The sequence below is a fragment of the Cryptotermes secundus genome, unplaced genomic scaffold, assembly GCF_002891405.2.
Source record: "Cryptotermes secundus unplaced genomic scaffold, Csec_1.0 scaffold979, whole genome shotgun sequence".
Classification (NCBI taxonomy): domain Eukaryota; kingdom Metazoa; phylum Arthropoda; class Insecta; order Blattodea; family Kalotermitidae; genus Cryptotermes; species Cryptotermes secundus.
The window spans coordinates 1,095,722-1,115,990 of NW_019736411.1; the positions used below are offsets into that span (position 1 = coordinate 1,095,722).

At 38.0% G+C, this 20,269-nt stretch overlaps 2 protein-coding genes across 2 annotated transcripts in view; one reads left to right on the forward strand and one right to left on the reverse strand.

Annotated features, from left to right (window-relative positions):
• LOC111869938 (trypsin-1) overlaps positions 1-14,704 on the reverse strand; it is an 87,074-nt gene extending 72,370 nt beyond the window's left edge. The window contains exon 1 of the mRNA XM_023861835.2: positions 14,614-14,704. The gene's annotated coding sequence lies outside the window, so the exon portion shown is untranslated. The remainder of the gene's footprint in view (positions 1-14,613) is intronic.
• The window catches only part of LOC111869933 (transmembrane protease serine 9-like), a 50,747-nt gene continuing 33,151 nt past the window's right edge, over positions 2,674-20,269 (forward strand). The window contains exons 1-5 of the mRNA XM_023861824.2: positions 2,674-2,814; positions 11,273-11,369; positions 17,312-17,474; positions 18,800-19,005; positions 19,863-20,068. Coding sequence (XP_023717592.1) covers positions 2,737-2,814; positions 11,273-11,369; positions 17,312-17,474; positions 18,800-19,005; positions 19,863-20,068 — 750 coding nt within the window. The 5' untranslated portion in view covers positions 2,674-2,736. The remainder of the gene's footprint in view (positions 2,815-11,272; positions 11,370-17,311; positions 17,475-18,799; positions 19,006-19,862; positions 20,069-20,269) is intronic.

Sequence of the window (20,269 nt, forward strand, 5' to 3'; positions counted from 1 at the left end):
TTAGAAGTGTTAAGCGTGAAGTTGCTTCTCTCCGGGTTACAATTTATCGTCTACAGCTGACAGAGCATGAATGAAAGTGTTATGAAAACATGCGAAATTGAGAACATGGACTAAATTCCTCAGAGTCCAAATAAAGCAAAGAAAGTAACGACACGAATTACGTACCCAGAAGGATGACAGAATGATGTTCACAGTTACTCTTCTACCTTAGCATAGTCATTTCGGTTCCACTGGATTCTTAATAAAATATAACTTACAGTCTCCCCATTCTGATTCCACTCCTATCGCCACATTATTTCGCCAACTTTTACAGAACCTACAACCTCACCACTTGGAAGTGACCTTTTTCGCTGCTCGTCTTATTACCTGGAATTTAAAGATTTTAACATTCAAACGTGACCGGGTTATCAAAATGTGTGTCCCATTTCTTCACTGGCTACCTCTAGAAAACAATATGTCGCTTTGACCCTAGGTTAACTATTTTCGTAATGATCCATGCGACGGCAGGGAAGTAAATGCATACACCTTGTCAAATAGTGTAAAAATGAAAATACCAAGCTTCATTTTACCAATCTTCGAAACAGGTTTCCTAATGTCTTGTGCTTTAGTCACGTTTATATTTATCATCTACGTGTATAGTCACGAGTTGGGCCATCTGACAAGTTCCGATTTATAATTTATTTTATAATTAAGTGAGACTCATACCTTAAGTGACAATTTCTATGACCACGATGCTGGTGTCATATGTGGTATGGAAATATAAATTAGACAAAGAAAGTGATTTCTATTGACGATGTTCATTCCAAGTCTCATGAAAGTCCTTCAAGTAAGCTGAAATCTACTAGGGAAGAGACACACTACATTATATAGCGAGATTTGTGTTAGAAAATAAGGCGAATAAACTGAAATAAACAAGAAGTTCTAAGAAGAACTAATCGCTTACTTTCCTTTGATACAAGGACCACATAGAAAGTGACGCGTCCAACAATTCACCTATTGTTGTATGTGCATTCTTTCCAAGGAGCCGTTGCCTAGCAACGATAGGAGAGACACAGATAGATGGGAGGTATCTGTGAAATATGCCGTTGAGATGGGTTCAGGTGCTATTATGTACGTACCAAGTTTCATACAATTTGGTTCACGTACTCAAATTTAATGGAGAAGTTACACAGATCCATACACAGCATGGTGATTTCACAAGCCTACTTCTGCTTTCGAAAGCAACGAAACAAGGCAAAAAATAAACTTTCATATAATATTCATATATATTTATTTGAAACATAAGAGATCGCAGTGATTATCATAAAAATTTAATAACTATCAATGCTGCTGTCAGTGGACCGCCTCTGTGGTCTATTGGTCAGAGTTCCTCGCTGCAGATCCAGAGGTCCAGGTTCGATTCCCGGCTCTACCAGATTTTCTGAGAGGTAGTGGGTCTGGAACGGGGTCCACTCAGCATCAAGAGGGTAATTGAGGAGCTATTTCAAGGAAATAGCGTCTCCGGTCAAGAAAACCGAAATTAACGGCCGTGGGGATTTGTTGCGCTGATTACGCGACACCCTCTATCCGCTAAAGTTGGCGCTGACTTCGCCGACAAGAGGCGGTCGCTCGGTCGGTATAGTTCGCTTGTGGACTAAAACAACGGAGTTTGTTTTTATTTATGATGTCAGTGAATCACGTTAATATGGTGGAATAAACGGAAGGCAAAACTTATACAGACGTGGGAACATGTAAATAAGCGCTATGCACTCTCCGAACGTTGTACACAAAAGGAAAACTTAATATAAATGTAATTGCGACCTGCCCTCACTTTCGTCTCTTGCGACTGGAAACCATGTTACGAATTCCTGTTTAATTTGGTTTCGTGAGTATGTTTCATACGTCTCTTACGCCTGCTAAAACTCCTACTTGATTTCACATGTTTCAAAATCCCTCTTAGTGAAAGAAATTATATTTATATCTGCAGCCGATATTACAGCATCATCTTGTATGTTAATGTTACTTAGATACAGTCAACATAACTTTTATATAGTAAACTACATGTGCTGTTGACGCAGGAACCATCTTCAAGCTTAAAACCTCAAATAATAAAGCCGGGAAATCCAAGTTCTGATGCATTACTAACCATATTTAAAACTTTGACTTTCCTATTCCAATCTAAATACCCGTTTTACATATTAAAATAGTCAACTAATGTACTGATAACATAAGTGTGTGAAATTTACAAAACATGGGAAATAAAATGTAAAATATGATTATATATATTATATTACAAGTCACCTCCATCTTCGGAGTAGAAGAATAAGCCAAACTAGATACCATCAAGAAAAGTTGGAAGTTGGAGGCGATATGTTCCTCTGAAACGTCGTGCGTCTTCCAACGGACTATGTGGCGTTATATCCCAAGAGATAAAACTCTTCATAACCACCGATGTGAGAATATCAAATTATATAATTTTACTTCAGTTTTCAAATTTCACGGACTACTGAGACTGTCCAATAAAACAGTTTTCCGGTAAATCCAAAAGTAAAAATTACCAGTCTGTGTCTCAACATGTTGAGTGCATAAGACTGACCAGCAGAGGCGACTGGCTGCCTGGACGAACAAGAAAGACCAAATACGAAGATAGAAAGCCGGGCAGAAGAAGCGTGGGCAGTAGGGGGTACAGCGCGAGTCGAGTGACTGGTTCAGTCGTCAGTCGCCAACGCCGTGTTAAAGGCACAATACATTCATGTCATGTCGTGTTTCATCTGGACCTTGGGGTGCTGGAAACTGGCCGTTATCCTTCTCTTCTCAGCGGTTCGTGTTCAACTGGTAAGTAATGTGATCCATGTCACGTGACGATACACCATAATTAATGCGTGTACATCTGTCGCCAATTAGCCAGACATTGAACTGAGCGTGTCTAAGCTACAGGAGACGTCATTCGAATAATTAAACCTTATCGGTCCTTTCCGGCGCTGTTGCCTTTCTGTTGAACAAAATGACAGAAACAGATGGAGACAACTGAATAGCTCCATCAGGTGTGATTATTATACAAAGCTCATTCAATCATGTAATTATTTCTTGATGCTTTTATTAATCCTGTTCTTAAAAATAAATATTTTTTTCTAATTCTAGTAAAATAAATATGAAATAGTGGCATATATTTGCATATTTTGCATATTTAATTTTTATATTCGATTAACATTAAGAAACAATTTTTATACGCCGTCGTTCCCGAAGGAAATGAGTAATGAAATAATATTAATATCTCATTTTCATTGAAAACAGTGATTTAGGAAATAGAGGTTAGTAATACAAATATGTTTTCTTCTTTGTAATGGATGGAAGACGGTCAATCAAAGCGAAAACTAGAAACATAAATAAAATTATGACTGGAATCTGCAACACAAACAATGAAATTTCAAAGAACTTAAGATAAAAAAAAAATTCAAACGTGTGGAACTGATTTCTGTGTATTATAGACTCCTGCACTGCAATTATTTAAATACATTATCTAGGAAAATACGTTACCGAACAAGTTATTTCAAGTGGTAACGCTTTCTGTCAGTATTAACGAGGTACGTTTTTTTCGAATTTTGGCCAGCATGCTGACTAACAGAGGTTTTCGTTGTTTTCTTCTGTTGCTCCAGCTAAACGCCGAGACAGTAGTTCACATTAGGCCAAAACCGATTCCTCCTACATATTTTACAGATTATCTAAGTATTCGGTGCTACATACGTTGAGTTGCTGGAAGCGTCTTTGAATACAAGTTCAAACAATATTTAGGCCTTAGAAAGATGAAGTGAGAGGAACAGGGCAATGGGGAGCTTCTTACTTAATATTCTTCACCAAGTGTTATTTGAATGATCGGGAAGACGATACTGGCAGGGACTGTAGCAGACGGGAGCGATCAGACGTGCATAAACAATTTGATCAAAAATGTAAGGAGAAGACACCACTGGGGGGACATAGACATGGATAGGAAGATAATATTGAAATGCACCTTCTGGCAACAATGCATGAGGACGTGGACTGAATTCATCTGGTCCAGGATGCGCTTCAATAGCAGGCTGTTGTGAACACTAATGAACATTCGGGTTAAGGAAAAAGAGGAACGTTTGGCTAGTTGAGTGACAATCAGCTCCTAAAAAAGGACGCTGTTCCCTGGAGTTACGCTTAACTTCTAATGCCTAATCATATCTATACCTGAGCAGCTGAGGGGTCGGAGTTTGAATCCCGGTAAGATTGAGATCTTTCTGTTCTTCACGTCGTTCATACCGGCTCTGGAACCCAACCAGTTTCCTATCCAATGACTATCGAGGACCCTTTCATTGGGGGTAAAGTGGCCGGGGCGTGAAGCTGACCACTCACTTCAAACTAGTGACGATGTCAAGAATACGTGAATCTATACACCTATTCCCCCACACGTCCTCGTGTCGTACTGCTTTATTAGTGAAGCACATGAACAAATTTACCTTTTTTATCTGAAAAGCTATTAGGTTTCTAAAAGGACTCAGCTCCATGAGTTAGTTATTTAGTTAGAGATATCTGTAAAGATTATTGAAGATTAGGTAAAATATAAATGTAAAAACTCCGTTCAAAGAGACTTCCTCGATATCCCTCCCAAAGCGACATCCACAGTCAATTTCACATCTCATTCGACATTCAATAAGTCTAAGTCTTGTACAATATTGGTCAATGATCCCTCGGTAACTATGAATATAAATCTCCATATATGTTCTACAAACAGTAGTTAATATCGGCTAGACATGCTGTCAGTATTAAATTCAAGACTCATCTCTCATAATTTAAATTCTAAGCCTCGTTCGAAACCTTTTTGAGCAGCGGTAACTCTCTGCACATGCATTAAATACGGCAATCCGCCACGGTTTTCTGTTAGTCTCTTGGTGAGTAGTGAGACAAGTCCACTTGTCTGCCACTAATTTGGTCTATTGTACCATCCCATGATGATAAATGATGATGAATGTAGAGTAATCGGTCGAATGAGAATTGGCAGGGCAAACCGAAGTACTCGGAGAAAACCTGCCCCAGTGCAACTTTGTCAGTCACAAATCCCACATGATCTGACCTGGACTCGAAGCGGGCCGCCGAGGTTGGAAGCCGGAGATTATCTGTCTGAGCTATGGCACGACCAATTCGACCAAGTTACTATACATCGTGATGGTTGTCGTAGTTTTCCTGTCAGTCTCCATGTGAATATCGCAATAGTTATCTCAAGGCAGGAAATGACAACTTCAAAACCGTAACCTGTTCAACTTGGACAATCATTTTCATATTTGATATTTCATAACATATACAATTAAATCAGCGTATTAAATAATTGAAATAAGCCGCAGTTTTGTGTCTGCTTAAGCAGATAGAGAATTTCACAACTGAAATCTGTTTGAAGATTGGATTCCCCTTCTTGAAACATGAGTTACTTTCTTTGAAACGGTATGCCTACAAAATCATAACGGATCTGACGAAGCCAACAAGAACGGTGCGACATGGCAGTACGATTGTCAAACATGATAGATGAACGACCAGGTTTAAAAATATATTGTGCAGAACCTGTTTATTCTGGATAAAGGACATATTTCATTTTCTAAATGGAATTATATAGACGAAACAAGTAGAACTACAATATCTTTAATTTTTACGAAACCTTATAGAATTAATTCCTATATGGACAAACAAGATACTATAAAATGAAATTATGTTCTATAATAATATTCTTATTCTGTATAGAGGCAGGTTTTCTTTGTTGCTAGTGGGGGGGGACTAAGTCCCTTGTACTGCAGCCACTTCTGGCCTATTGTACCAGCCCCAGATGATAGGTGAGGGTGATTGTGGAGCAATTGGTGGAATGAAGATTGGCAGGGGAAACCGAAGTACTCCGAGAAAACCTGCCCCAATGCCATTTGGCCACCACAAATCCCACTTGACCAGACCCGGGATCGAACCCGGGCCGCCGCGGTGGGAAGCCAGCGACTAACTGCTTGAGCTATGGCGCGGCCTTAGAGGCAGGTTGACAACACCTTTATTCATATTGAACCATTTATGATCTCCACATTCATTTGTTTCAAGCAAGAGAAACGCAAGTTGACTTTTCTATTCAAAGAGACCAGTCTTCAATCGTTTTCCCAGGAAATTGTTTCTAAAGTGGAACAGAAATTTTCGAGGTTAAATCACGCCGCTTCTATCGGAACAAACTGCAGTTACACAAAATCAGTGCCAGCGCTATTAACGTAATGAAGCGTGATATATAAAGAATTTCAGATTAATTTAGCTGATATTGTCAGGAGCGACAGTAATGTAATGTAATGTAATGTAATGTAATGTAATGTAAAGGGTGGGCCATAGAGTCCCGGTAGGACTCCTTCGGGGGGTGATCAGCTCGTCGCAAGGCCTCTACCTGTACGCAAACATTCATGTCCTGAGTGGGATTCGAACCCACGGTCTCGGCTTCCGAGCGAGCGAAGACAGTGCACGCCTTAGACCGCTCGGCTACCGTGACCGGCCAAAGAATGAAATATACAGAGTTATAATTTTTTACTTCTTTGTATGGGAATGAAACTTGGTCTCTTACATTAAGTGATGATTAATCACTGAGGGTGTCTGAGAATTAGATGATATGAGAAATGTTTGAACCCAAGAGAGGGGAGGCAAGGGAATGCCCTTATGGCATAACGAAGGAAAATTTGGAGGTTCAGAACTGCAAGGCGTCCTGTCGAACCATCACAATGAAGAAAGTTGGTATATAAACACAGCTTCACAATGCGTGGCCTCACAAATACGTCTTATGATGATCAAATCAAAGGGAATGAGACTGAAGAAGAATGTAGATCGCATTGGAGGATATTCCAAATTCGTACAATATTTTAGTTGGAAAACCTGAAGGGATGAGGATACTTGGTCTACCATTTGGCGCATTGAAGAATAATATTCATACGCATCTGTAAGGCGTATGGTCTAAAACTGAGAATTGGATGAATCAAATTAATATGGGATCAGAGTCGCGTCCTTACCATCAAGGAAATTAGTTTTCTACTTTCATAAAAAGCAGGGAATTATCTGATTATCTGAGAGACAATAAGCTTCTCAGGCAAGATTCTATTCCACGTGTTTGGCTACTTAGGCAGCGTCATGGTACCATGTATTTAAACGGTGCTGCAAAGGTTAATATTACGCAGTAGGCCTATGTAGGGACACGCAGCTGTCTTCTTCGGTTTCCGGTAATTTCGGCTTGCAGTTTGTTTTACGATAATGTCAGAACCTCATTCTCATAATGTTAAATGGTAGAATGATTGGTGAATAATTAATTGGTTAGGATTTCGAAGGAATCGGTGATAGTTAAAGTCGTCTCTGTGCGTAACTAATTAAGAGCTATGCCATGAAGGAGTATGGTGGAATGGATGCTGAGATCCAGGTTTTCTAGACCTCGGTACTAGTTGGTGGTGAGTGATCAGTTAAACTCCCCGGCAGCTTTACCCTCGGATGAAAAGCCCCCTTGTACCCATTGAATAGGAAGCTGGGTGGGTCCCAGAGCCGGTCGGGACGACGTGGAGAAGAGAAAGTTCTTGACTCTACCTGGACTCGAAGGCCCACCCCTCAGTCGTCCAGTCCGTACCCAGTTGCTATACCGAATGCGAGATCCCGGCTCTTGTAAGTAACCGGGCCTGGCCTAACCATCGTACTATTCTCGCTCATCCTCGAGGGGTTGAAGGAAAACAAGAACATTCTGGTTCGCCGTGTCCCAGCCGGAATTCAAACCGAGCATCTCCCGAAAGCAAGCCTAAAACATTACCGTTACATCAGTCTCATTGGTTGCATGCAGGTAAGTTAGTGTAAGAACAATTAAAGGACATATTCACTGATTATTAGAGCCAATATAATTATACATGAACACCATTAAGAAGTATCCACGGACCTGTTACGCTCCTGCGAATAGTGAAACGGTTTCTGATTTTCAGAAATTTGTAACATAGCCCACGAAAGATCCTGCTGATAAGAAAGTGTAAAAACGAATGGAATATTAGATACTCATAGGGCCCACTCTGACAATTTTCAAATAAATTCAGATTTTTATTCTTGATTTCAAATGTTATTCAGACAAATATGTTGTGAAGCCAATGAATATTTATTTTAATTGTTATTATAAGCATAAAATATTTCTGACAAAGGAATAAACCGAAATAATTACGTATAGCGAAAATGTACGGCGTAAGATCTCACATAAAATCTCTTCAACAGTTTCGTGGAAGCACAGAAAATAGTTCCGCATATCCAAACTGTAGCTGGCTCTCTTCGACAGACACAAGAGAAGTAGTCCACTGCGCGCTTGCTACCTACTTCACATTCCCTAGCGTTCCTTTGCGGTCAGATTTACAAACCGTCCTACACTCATCCGGGTTTGTAAGATGACACAATTGCATTATCACTCTTAGCCTAATAATTTCCATACGACCATGTGTCCTCCTGATAAGTTCCGAATAAATTAACAGATTTACATAAATTTTATTTTACTATCATGCCACTAGATGCCACCTTACACATTACTAAGTACGTGCTATCAATAATAAGAACATGGCGATCGTGCGATATTCTGAGGTAGGAGTCACGGTAGTACCATTTATCATAAGGTCCTGAATTTTGTGTGATAATGTACTTTTGAAACATAAGCAAATTCCATTAAGGTAAATTAATATAGACTACAAAAAATCACAGCAGACACGCTAATACCTATTTAGTATGTACAAGAATTTACCCCGGCAGAAGCTGTCCATAGTCAAAATTCTTAAATATTTATGCAAGGTATCAACATCCGTTTTAGAGATTTAGCCTTTCGATAAAATGAAAATCATAAATTTAAAAGTGAATAATATTTTGTTGGATTTTAAGAATACTTTTATCTCCGTCGTTGTTACGAACAAACAAGGAATCCTGTATCTATTTCAAATTTAATTTCCTTTACTTTTAACTTGTCCAACATGTTTATATTAACAATTCCAGTAAAAAAAAAAAGTAGTAACTCTCATAGTTAATGCAAATAATCCGGCTTTTAATCCAGATTTTTCCATTTCTATATTTCACTAATTAAAGTAGTAATTGATTTTTAGTCCTTCAAAATGCTTATGAAAAAAATCTTTCGGTCATTTGCATGTGAGGACGCTGATTCATGAATAACTTGTAATCGTACTGACACAACTTTACGAAGCAGTCTTCTGTATAATTTCTAAGGCTATATTTGGAGAACAATAGCCTTTCGACAAGAGCAGTGCGTATTGGTGTCGCAACCCGTGATCCATGCATAATTAGTTCTTGCGACTGCAAGACATGGACCGAAAGAGTTCCGAGTGCTAAGCAAACAATCTTCAAGTTCATTGTCCAGCAAGAAGTGCTGCCAACAAAACCTGTTTGGAATTACCTTGTGATTCTCAGCTACTCTCCTTACTTACAACTCCTCAAACTATCCATAAGATTCAAAGCCTTCAAAGTGTCGCTCCCATTTCAAATAAGCATCAGTGGTTTCAGTCTGCATTGCAGTTGTCTCAGGTGGCGAGGAATTGTGTGGCAGAAGAGAAAAAAGAATGGTTGTCTACTGAATTCCTGGTTTTATATCATTTTCGTGTTGGTTTAATCTCACAAACACATTCACTGCCAAGTGCTTAACTGTCAGTTTCGATTGGATAAACAAACACTTCAACCGACTCACTTCACGGAGCAAAATGATTCTTGAGAATCTACGAGTCTCAGAAAAGGAATACTGCATCTATGTTTGGGAACTAAAGTTCATGACCTCATTTACAAGATCCCACTAATGGTGTGTTCTCTGAGTCAGCTGAATCTAGACCGCATTCTCACATATTATTGTCACTAACATCAGTCTGTCATCTACATCTAGTTTTCTCGAATGGTTTTATGCCTTCGAGATTTCCGACTAAAATTTATATATATTTATTATCCTCACAAAACCACGCCCATTTTATCCTCTTTATCATAATCAATTTTTCTAACCTCCTGCTACATCACCTCTCTTTGGGTTGACCATTCTTGGCTTCGGCACTAGCGACAAGTGAATTGTTAGCTTCACGTCCCCACCGTGTCATCCCCGAAGAAAGATCCCCGGGCTTCCTTTTTGATAGGAGGCTAGGTGGACCCCTGAGTCCGGGAGCCGAAACCCAGCAGTCCAGCCAGTAGTCTGCTGCTATACCTACTGACCTGACAGTCGGAAATTATTTGTATTCCTTACATTACTCACCATATAAAAAATGTTCAAATTGATGTACTACATTTTAATGAGATATAGAAACTTGTTTTACGTGATGTGCCAGCTTACTATCACCATGATTCAGTTTCAAAAATGTTAAATTAAAATTATTATCCATCATATACAAGCCCAGAATTTACAATTGAACTTAGTCATTAAAATAAAATATTCGGGTAAATTTCAGTGTGAACACTTAATACTAAATGGCATTTAAATCAGCCGAATTATTTCGAAGATAAAACCTACCGACCTACAGACACATGTACCAATCCAGCCACAGTACTACTCATTCATTTTGTACACTGCGCAGATAATTAATAAAGGGTGTAAGAACGAGGGTTACGGGCTGTAGGGGGTACTGTACACACTTGCAGTCAACATATGCCCAGAAATCAATGCCTCTGTGGGCGTTAAGGTGAACGATATTTAGGACCAGTTGTCTTACCTAAAAGACTAAGAGATGCACTGCATTATCGTCGTTTTGATGAAGGTTTCACCAGTACTTTTGGAGCATGTGCCTCTTCACGAACGACAACACGTGTGGTTCATGCCACCAACTCATTTTCCCCGCATTGTCAGACAGTACCAGAACCACACTTTCGGTGAACAATACATGGGATGCGAAGGACCAATCAACTGGCCTGCATGATTCCCTGACCTTAATCCTCTGAATTTTTGGCTGTGGGGACTCATAAAAGTTTCTGTGTATTCATCGTCGATCAGTGACTTAGAGGCACAACAACCAGCAGAGAATCCCGAGTTCCGAGTGAAACCTGTACTATTCGACAGAATATGCACCTCTGTGCGACTAAGGACTGAAAGTTGTGTTACAGTGCATGGAAACACACAGAGCATCGCTCAAATCTCAGCAGGAATTGATTTCTAAACATACGTTGACTGGGAATTTTTTGCTGTAAATCTTTAACATTCTGTATAAATCTACGATATATTTCTTTGTTAAAGTTTGAATACAAGAGATTACATGCGAAGAGCAATGGCATAAATTTTCTGTTACAGAGTGAAGAAGCCGAAAATTCAACGAAAACAACGAAGAATTGGTTCGGGATTTTTGCAGCCAGACCTACTATAGTTGAAACCCCCCACTGCACATGTAGTGAGTATGGAACAGTTGCTCTGTAAAAATACAGATTACTGGCACATATTGCCTTAACGAAGCAAGGTGTTAACGTTAGGATTACAGAATAGATGTTATCAACTCGAAAATAATTTTTAATCTTGAAAAGCAGAATGCATACACATGTAGAAATCCTCTCTCACCAGGAAGTATAACATAGGACGACCTACAGCTTCCAACCTGATGTTTATCCCAGAAAGCTGATACGTGTTGAGACAAGAAGACATAAATCTGAAATTCCAGGTATCCTAGCAACTTCCTCATAGTTCTAACAGATATTCCGAAACGTGCATTTACAATGTTTAGTGTGGTTAAAATAAAACTAGTAAATATTTTACGCATATGTTCATCATATTGGTATATTTAATGAAGTAAACACAATGTGGAGATCAAATCAGTTTACCTCCATCTTAATTCTTTAGAATTTTGGACGAAATTTTTATTGTAGTCTACAAAGAAATCTGTCGGGAAAATTTCAATTTGTTTCATGTCAGGTAATTGTTAAGTATACTTAATTCTTCACTTCTCTGCATGAAATCTGAATATAGATTTACAAATTTCCTTAGAAACATTAACCTATATAAGAACATCTCTGTACATTAACATTAACATAAAATCTATAAATTTTATCATAAATATTATATTAAATTATATTAAAATTAAAATTATATTAAAATTCTTATCCTCAGTGGAATACAAAGAGACGTGATATGGCATAGAATTTAAGAAGTGCAATAAGGCTTGCTCTCACAATTAAAGAATGATAGTCGCTCAGCTGGTCGAGAAATATTCCACTTTTCATGTAATTGGAGGTTCACTACCCGTCTGGGCCAGGTGAAGTCAGCCTTTGACTAATTCATTTCAAAGAATTCTTCCATGTCCAAAGTCCTATGTAACGTTTGGTAACACATTAGCTTTTGCGGTAACAGGTTGTCAGAACCACCGCCTAGCCTCAAAGCAACAACTGTTCACATTTGGGGGCTGTCTCCTCCATCCATAACATGAGAACACGCCCTGCCGTGGTCACAAGCGATGCACTAAACGTGGGTTAACTTTCCAGCAATATAATCTCTGAATCTAACGAAAGTATCCCTTTACTGTTTATTTTTACTGACATAGATTCTTATGTGCAACAAAAGAACAGTAAGGCTAGTGACAAATAAAATCCCCCCCCCAAAAAAACTTCGAGATTCTGTGCACGCCAGGATGAAGTTCATTTTCTTTTTGTTAAGACTACTTTTGTGTCTATCTATTGTGTATGTTATGGGAACGCATTACGAGTTTTGACAAAACTCTTTATCTTCAGATTACTTTATTGCACAAAGAACTACTTTCATGGATTCAAACCAATAGGCATACTTAGAAATTTGGTGTGTTACGCAATATCTGTCTTTCATCTTTTGACTTGGATTCACTGGGCATAGTAACAGATTATATACTCGTCCTTCATAGTGACACTCAATTTTCAACTTGAAACGAGGAATCTTCTTGTTTAATCGGAGAATTTCAGATCACAATCAATAGCCTTTCCTTTCTAATAAACTGATATTTACAATATTATATTTACGCATCCTGTTACACTCACACAATATATATGAGACAAACTCCGTCTTAAGTGCAACAATTTAATTGTAGTTCTTTCTTCTTGCATTCCTCAACACTGATATTTCTACACATCTAGCAAGTTGAATTGTCGGCCATCTTTGTCCATTTGTGGCATATTGTAAACCATCAGCACGTTTATGAGATGGGCTATGGTCAACTGTTCATCATGATCTCTAACGTGATATTTAAGGATATCACAGCGGTGAATATGAAGATCAATATCTTTTGGGATGTGACGGGGCTTTGTCCGATAAGATTGCACGGTGTCGCATCTCAGGAGATAATTTTAATCACTTTAATACATTTTCTTTCTCAAATAAACACAATTATAAACACCTTAAATATAATATTCTTAACAATCGAGTAGGCCTACACAATTATCTAGAATAATTTGTTTTATTACTTCTGGCGTCAGAAAGTATTATATACACTCATATAACTATTTTATTAAAGAGCTGAAAATAAAATTTTCCTTAATATCACGTACGAAAGCCATCATCTGCAGCACAAATATCCAACACCAACTGTCTGAGTCTACTCTCAGTGCTGCTCGATCCCCCCTTCGCATAAAGTGCACTAAGTGAACATATTATGTCGGTACTGTCCGCCCACGTCTTTCAACTCCGAAACAACAAAATTGTGTTGCATATCGAAGGTCAGCAATAAAATTTTCTTTGGGGGGAATATATACAAGTTCATATAAATATATTGTGTGATCTAATGTAATCTCTGCATTACATAAAAATTAAATTGATTAATTAGTTTTTAATAATTTCCTGAAAACAGTTCATCGTGCATAAATTACGTAAAACGAAATACAACTTCAATCTCACAGAGATGTACAGATCCTAATTTGAGAATATTTCGATAAAGAGAACATTTAGAGGAATACGAGTAAAATAATTTTCTATTTTGTACAGTGTGAAAGCTTTTGCATGATTTAACTTCGTACGAATAGCATTTTATTTCCTGTCCTTAAATGATCCTCCCCGTGTGGGACACGACTGTAGGCCCGAACTAGCACCTGGAACTATTCCAGCATGTTGCAACGTCTTATCTTCTTAGTCTTGTATAACTCATTACTTATTTATCTCTGATAAATTCATCAGTACCTTACAATTTCGCTGAAAAAGGGAACCCTATTTTCCTTCATCCATTTACTTTATTGTACCTTAAGCGCCGTCCCCCCTCCCCATTTTCTGATCCACAAAACCCCCTTTAAGTAATAGTATGTAGAAGTATAAATTTCAGTCCAATAAAACGTTTATTGCAAAATAATGAAAGCTAATTTAAAAGCTGTATGCTTCGGTGATTTCGATTTGCAATCAACAGATATTTTATTTCAAATCTGGAGATGAATTTCTGTGCATGAGTTTTTGTAAACATATTATGCATATATACACATATAAAAGACAATAATAAACATGCTATGTAAACAATTATTAAAACTATAAATATTAAGGAAGATACGGGGATTTTTACGAAATACTTCTGGGAGGCTTTCCTGTAGAAATAAAAATAATAACAAAGTCACAAACGTAAGTATGCACGTTAAAATTAAAAAATTGAATGAATTGAATTTTTAACAGAGGAAGCTTATGTGGATTAAGATACTTACCGAGATGAGAGCACAAGTTTTGACTGTACACCGTTGTAGGGAGAGTTAGACTGCGTCAGTTGTGTTGTCTTGTAGTGTTGATGTTTATGCGGTGCTGCTTGGAGAGCTGGAGAGGCACTTCGTAGCTGAACATGACGTCAGAAATGGGGGTTTAAGCATCTCCGTAAATGTCGCTTAAACGGATTTTCAACTTAGCCCTTTTATAGATTTGGATGGGTTATAAAATACGAGGTTAAGTCAATAACAAATTTGAATGGCTATATCAGGGGTGAGCCTTCTCGGTCCTTGCACCGCGACCTACAGTGGTCTATTGTGCTTTAATAAGTAAGTTACAAATGGATATAGAACTTAAAGAAATAAGAGTACTGATTTGAAAAATGCTTTTATTTCTCAACATAATCTCCCTGTACACTGAGGCACTTGTCTCATCGTTTCGCAAGCCCCTGAAAACCAGCAGCCCAAAGAATTTTATGCTGCTGGTCTTCAGGGCCTTGCGAAAAGATGGGACAAGTGTCTCAGTGTACAGGGAGATTATGTTGAGAAATAAAAGCATTTTTAAAATCAGTACTCTTATTTGTTTAATTTCTATATCCATTTGTAACTTACTTATTGACTTACCTACGTATTACAAATAAATGATTGAGTTTATATTTTTAAAGTCCATAAGAATTTAATTTTTTTAACATTTCAGAACAGCTCCGCATCTGTAAAGACGCTAAATTGAAAAATATTTTAAATGGCATTTACGGAAATATTTACAACCCGTTTCGGACATCATCTGGAGCAACGAAGTGGGACAACGGGAACAACGGATTGTACGATATCTTAAGGTATAATCAGCCTACAGTCTTCCGCCAAAAACCAACGCACAAACATCAACATTACAAAACACAACTGACGCAGTTTAATCCTCCGTATAAATGTATATACACATCTGAACGTACACAGCTATTTCCGTAAGCGGCTTACTCCATGTACAGTTCTTATGTATAACAAAACATTTTATTTTATAGATTTCTTCCTTACAACGTACATACTTATAGTTATGAATTCGTTAATATTTATTTTCTTTACACGTAATGCCTCTCAGTAGTATTTTTTCATAAAACTCCCGGTATCTGCCCAAATATTTATACTTTTAATAATTATACATATATCAAATTCGTTACTGACATTTATATGCCTAAGTGTATCATGTATGCAAATGAGGCGCCTATAAAGCTTTCTCTCCAGATTAAAATATAAAGGTCTGACGATATGGAATCAAAATTGTAGAAATATTACAATTTAATTATATTACAATGAAACCGTATTTGACTAAAATCTATACTTTTACAAGCATTTAATTAATTCAACGGGAATGCAACCCTTCACCTTTAAATCCATTTACTTAATTAGATATTCTGTCTGTGTACTTGTATGAACCAACCTACCAGGAATCTGTGTTGATCTACGACATTCCTCAGGCAGTTGAAGGATATTCAGATGATCAGCAAATTCCCTACAAACGTGGAAACTGAAGATCACAAAATATTATCGTTACGTCATATTCTGAGCCAGCTGAATCTGGACAGTACTTCAACATTCTGTTTCTATAAGAAAATACTCAAAACTTCCGCGGGCGGGTTACTTTTCTTGCTACCTTCTTCGTGTTGGTTTCTTACTTGGCTTACTATTCGACATTGAAGATGGAGGCGGCATATTCCTACGAAAAGTCTATCGACTTTCAGCAACTTACAAGGCGTTATATCCCACAAGAGAGAACTCTTCAAAATATAGTAATATTTTCTCATTAATTCCATGCGCGCCGTGTGTTCTCCGCCCTTCTTTATTCAACTACCCTAACAATCCTACATGAAATTTCAGATTTAAGACTTCCGTGCCGTAATTTTAACCCTTTCGTTATTATTTTATCTCTCCCAGGCCCAAATATCTTAGTCGATTCTTTGTTATTTAGTTACCCGTGAGCTTCGTTCTTCGTAAGAAACAGGCCCTGTTTAACGCTCGTATAAAACCAAATATGCGGCACTATAATTTTGCTTGTAAAGATAAAGGTAATGAGGTAAAGCTATCACTGTAACAGACCATGGAGGCCTATAGGGTAATGAGACTTCGAGGCTCCCGCATTTTCTAGACAATCGGCTGACAGATGGCAGTGAATTTGTCGGCCTTACCTGCCGACCGCCCTTTACCCCAAGAAAGATTCCTGGCACTTATTTTTTTCTAAGCAAAATTATAGTTCAATGTATTTCAATTTTAAATAAATAAATATAACTGCTAAGAATAGCTTGCTGGTCAGGGTAGCCGAGCGGTCTAAGGCATGCGCTGTTTTCCCTCGCTCGGAACCCGGGATCGTGGGTTCGAATCCCACTCAGGGCATGAATGTTTGGTGTTTGTGTGCGTTCTTCTATGTTCATGTACAGGTCGATAGGCCTTGCGACAAGCTGATAAACCGCCCAAGGGGTCCTACAGAATGTCTAAGATCTAGTAAACCGAAGTGAAACGGAGAGTTTCGTGGAAGTAGGCCAAGGTCCAAATTGGGGCTGTAGCGCCAAAGAGAAAAAGCAATGGATAATATACGGCGCCAATGAGCAACCCGCAGCACACTAGGTGCACTGCTGAAGAGGCCTGAATCAGTGACTGGGTTCCTAGCAAGGTTTTACCACTGTTTCTCGTAAAGATGTTCCTACTGTTCTAGGTTGTGGCGAACGTAATGATGGCAGCAGGATTGTGGGTGGAAAGCCCACAGAGATGAACGAATATCCATGGATGGTCCGTCTTTCATACTTCAATCGGTTCTATTGCGGTGGCATGTTGATCAACGACAGATACATCCTTACCGCTGCACACTGTGTCAAAGGGTAGGACCAGTCTCGTTAAGAATAAGCTCAACCGAACAATTCTACTGCTACTTACAACTTCATATCAGCTAAGGTTTTGCAGAACTTCATCAGGCATCATCCTTATGTAGGCCTAGAGTGAGCTGTGTGCACGAAACCCAGAAATTGCACATTATACGAAAAAGTCTTTAGACATGCATTCATTGGTCCATGTAATTCTTGTGTCGAAGAGTACAATAAAAATTGCTTGTGTGTAAATATGTAGGAGGAAGCCATGCACTGAGAAAGTACCTGAGGGAAAATATTCGAGAAATATTAATTTCCTGGAAAAGAAACTTTACCGTCAATATCATTTGTATAAAAGGATATCTCTACTGATTACTTAATTCCACTACGTAATCTTATAATGACATATATAGAACATTTCTCTATATATTGTTTGTTAAAAGAGAGACAATCTTCAGCTGTATAAAATATTTTACTAAAATGATGAGTCAATAAAATCTCCTTACGTGTTTCAGTCTTATAGGACCATCTTCAGAGGCCGGTGTAATAAAAGGAGATTGCATATATGTATGTTTAAAATTATATTTAAATGTCTTAAACTTATATTATAAACATTTCCTCTCAGTACAAGAAGAAACCGTTGTATTTGTTGCTGTACATTCGGGGTGTATTATTTAGGTGCTCTTATTTATGCTTCATACGAAGTGTTTAGTAGTGATTTGTTTTTAGCTGTACGCAAATACGTGTATAACATGAAATGTATTTATATATGTCTTATCACAAGATAAACAAATATACATAACTGAATTCCATGACTCGTAATAAAATATTTCGACCTAAGTAAGAACAGTTCAACAAATCAGGTTAATTCAAATGGCATTTTTAAGAAACTTGCCTCCTAAGTTACTGCAGAAATACATTTATATTACTTTCATGTAAATTTTTTCTGTTGGCATAGGGCCTGGGTTGGCTAATAAATTAGTTTCACTAATTTTCACCAAACCCAAGTAAGAAAGTCAGACACTTAATCCTCTATGTGTTCCTAATGCCCTTCATGCAGCGACAAAGTCTGTAAACCTGCTCCCCTAAAACTCGCCCGATAAAAATTTTGACTGAAGAAATATCTGTACTCCTTGAAAATCCCAGGCTTCGGTCCTCACCGATTTAGTATGACTTCAGTTGCAAAGTTCATGTGTACCCGTTGTGTTGTAACTTGCCGCAGGACAACCATTCAAACCAACACCACTCTGCATCCTTGCGATCCATTGCCTGCAGCAGTAAGACATAATTGCTCTGCCGACGAGGAACTGTCTTTATAATGCAGCCGTTTGTTCCAACAGGTTTATGTGGTTCATGATCAAGGTGACATTCGGCGAACATGATCGTTGTAACGACACCCGGAAGCCGGAAAGTCGTTTCGTGTTGCGTGCCACAACCGGTGACTTCAGCTTTATGAACTTCGACCACGATATCGCCCTGCTGAGGCTCAACGACAGGGTGCCAATCACTGACACCATCCGACCAATCTGCCTGCCCAACAACACAGGTGAATANTCATAGTCACCGCCGTGAAAGCCTCAAATCTTACAAAAACCGTTTTGTTTTTATTCAACATGCGAACTCGAGTTCTTTCCCTTTCGTTGTTTAAGAATAAGCATTCGTTTGAGATCAGAAAAACTGCGAATAGTATGGTCCTATGCCAAATATTTGTTATTAGTAATTTGTTTTATATCAGTATTTCTTGCTTAGAAGTATTGTACTTAAAAATTCTACATTTTTTCGTTTCAATTATCATAATAGTAGCAGATGTTTTACATTCATGAGCAGTCTGACATGCAGGCATCTCTCTGCAAAAAAAAACATAAGGAGTATTAAGTCAAAAGGTTAATAAAAAGATAAATTAAGCAAAAGTAAATAACCACCAACTTCCATCGTCTAAAACAAGTCATTGTTATTGGGATGTTGGACATATTAAAATGTAGGCCTCTCATATCTGAATACCGCCACCTTATTTAAAAAAAAAACTCTTTACTGTTATTAATTTAATATGTATTTATTTACGTATTTATTCTTTTACGCATTCATTAAAATATTATTTAATTAATTCGTCTCTTTATATACATTAGCTCATTTACTTATTTATTAGGTTTATTTATTCATTTCTGCTAAAATTAATTTGTCATTTTATTTCATTATTGATTAATATGTCGATTTGTGTAATTGTTCTTTAATTGTCAGTTACTCTACTAGTCGGTTTAATTTATGTCGACACTTCAGAGCAAACACAGAAATACTAAGAAACTATCATCATATGTAATTATACGTCACTGTTCTGAGAAGTTCACACTGTAATGACAGGTAATGTTGGAGCGCATTTAATACATTAAATGAATTTTTAATTAGATGAGGTGTATGAGGGAGTGAAGGCGATAGCAACCGGATGGGGCACGGTTAAAGAAGATGGCAAGCCTTCCTGTATCCTGCAGGAAGTAGAAGTTCCCGTTATGAGTAATGAGGACTGTCGGAAAAACACCAAGTACAATGAGAAAATGATCTCTGACAACATGCTCTGCGCCGGTTACCCGGAGGGAATGAAGGATTCCTGTCAAGTAAGTTGGTAACTCATCATATAAAAGTGGTTCCTAGGATTTCCTGACAAAAATCTTAATTAATATTGTTTTAGGAGGGGGGGGGAAGTGGTAGCGTAGTTGGTTGAGGGGCTATGCTGCAAGCCAGAAGGTCGCGGGTTCAAGTCCCGATGAGGTCACTGGATTTTTTCAATTGACCTAATCCTTCCAGCCGCACTATGG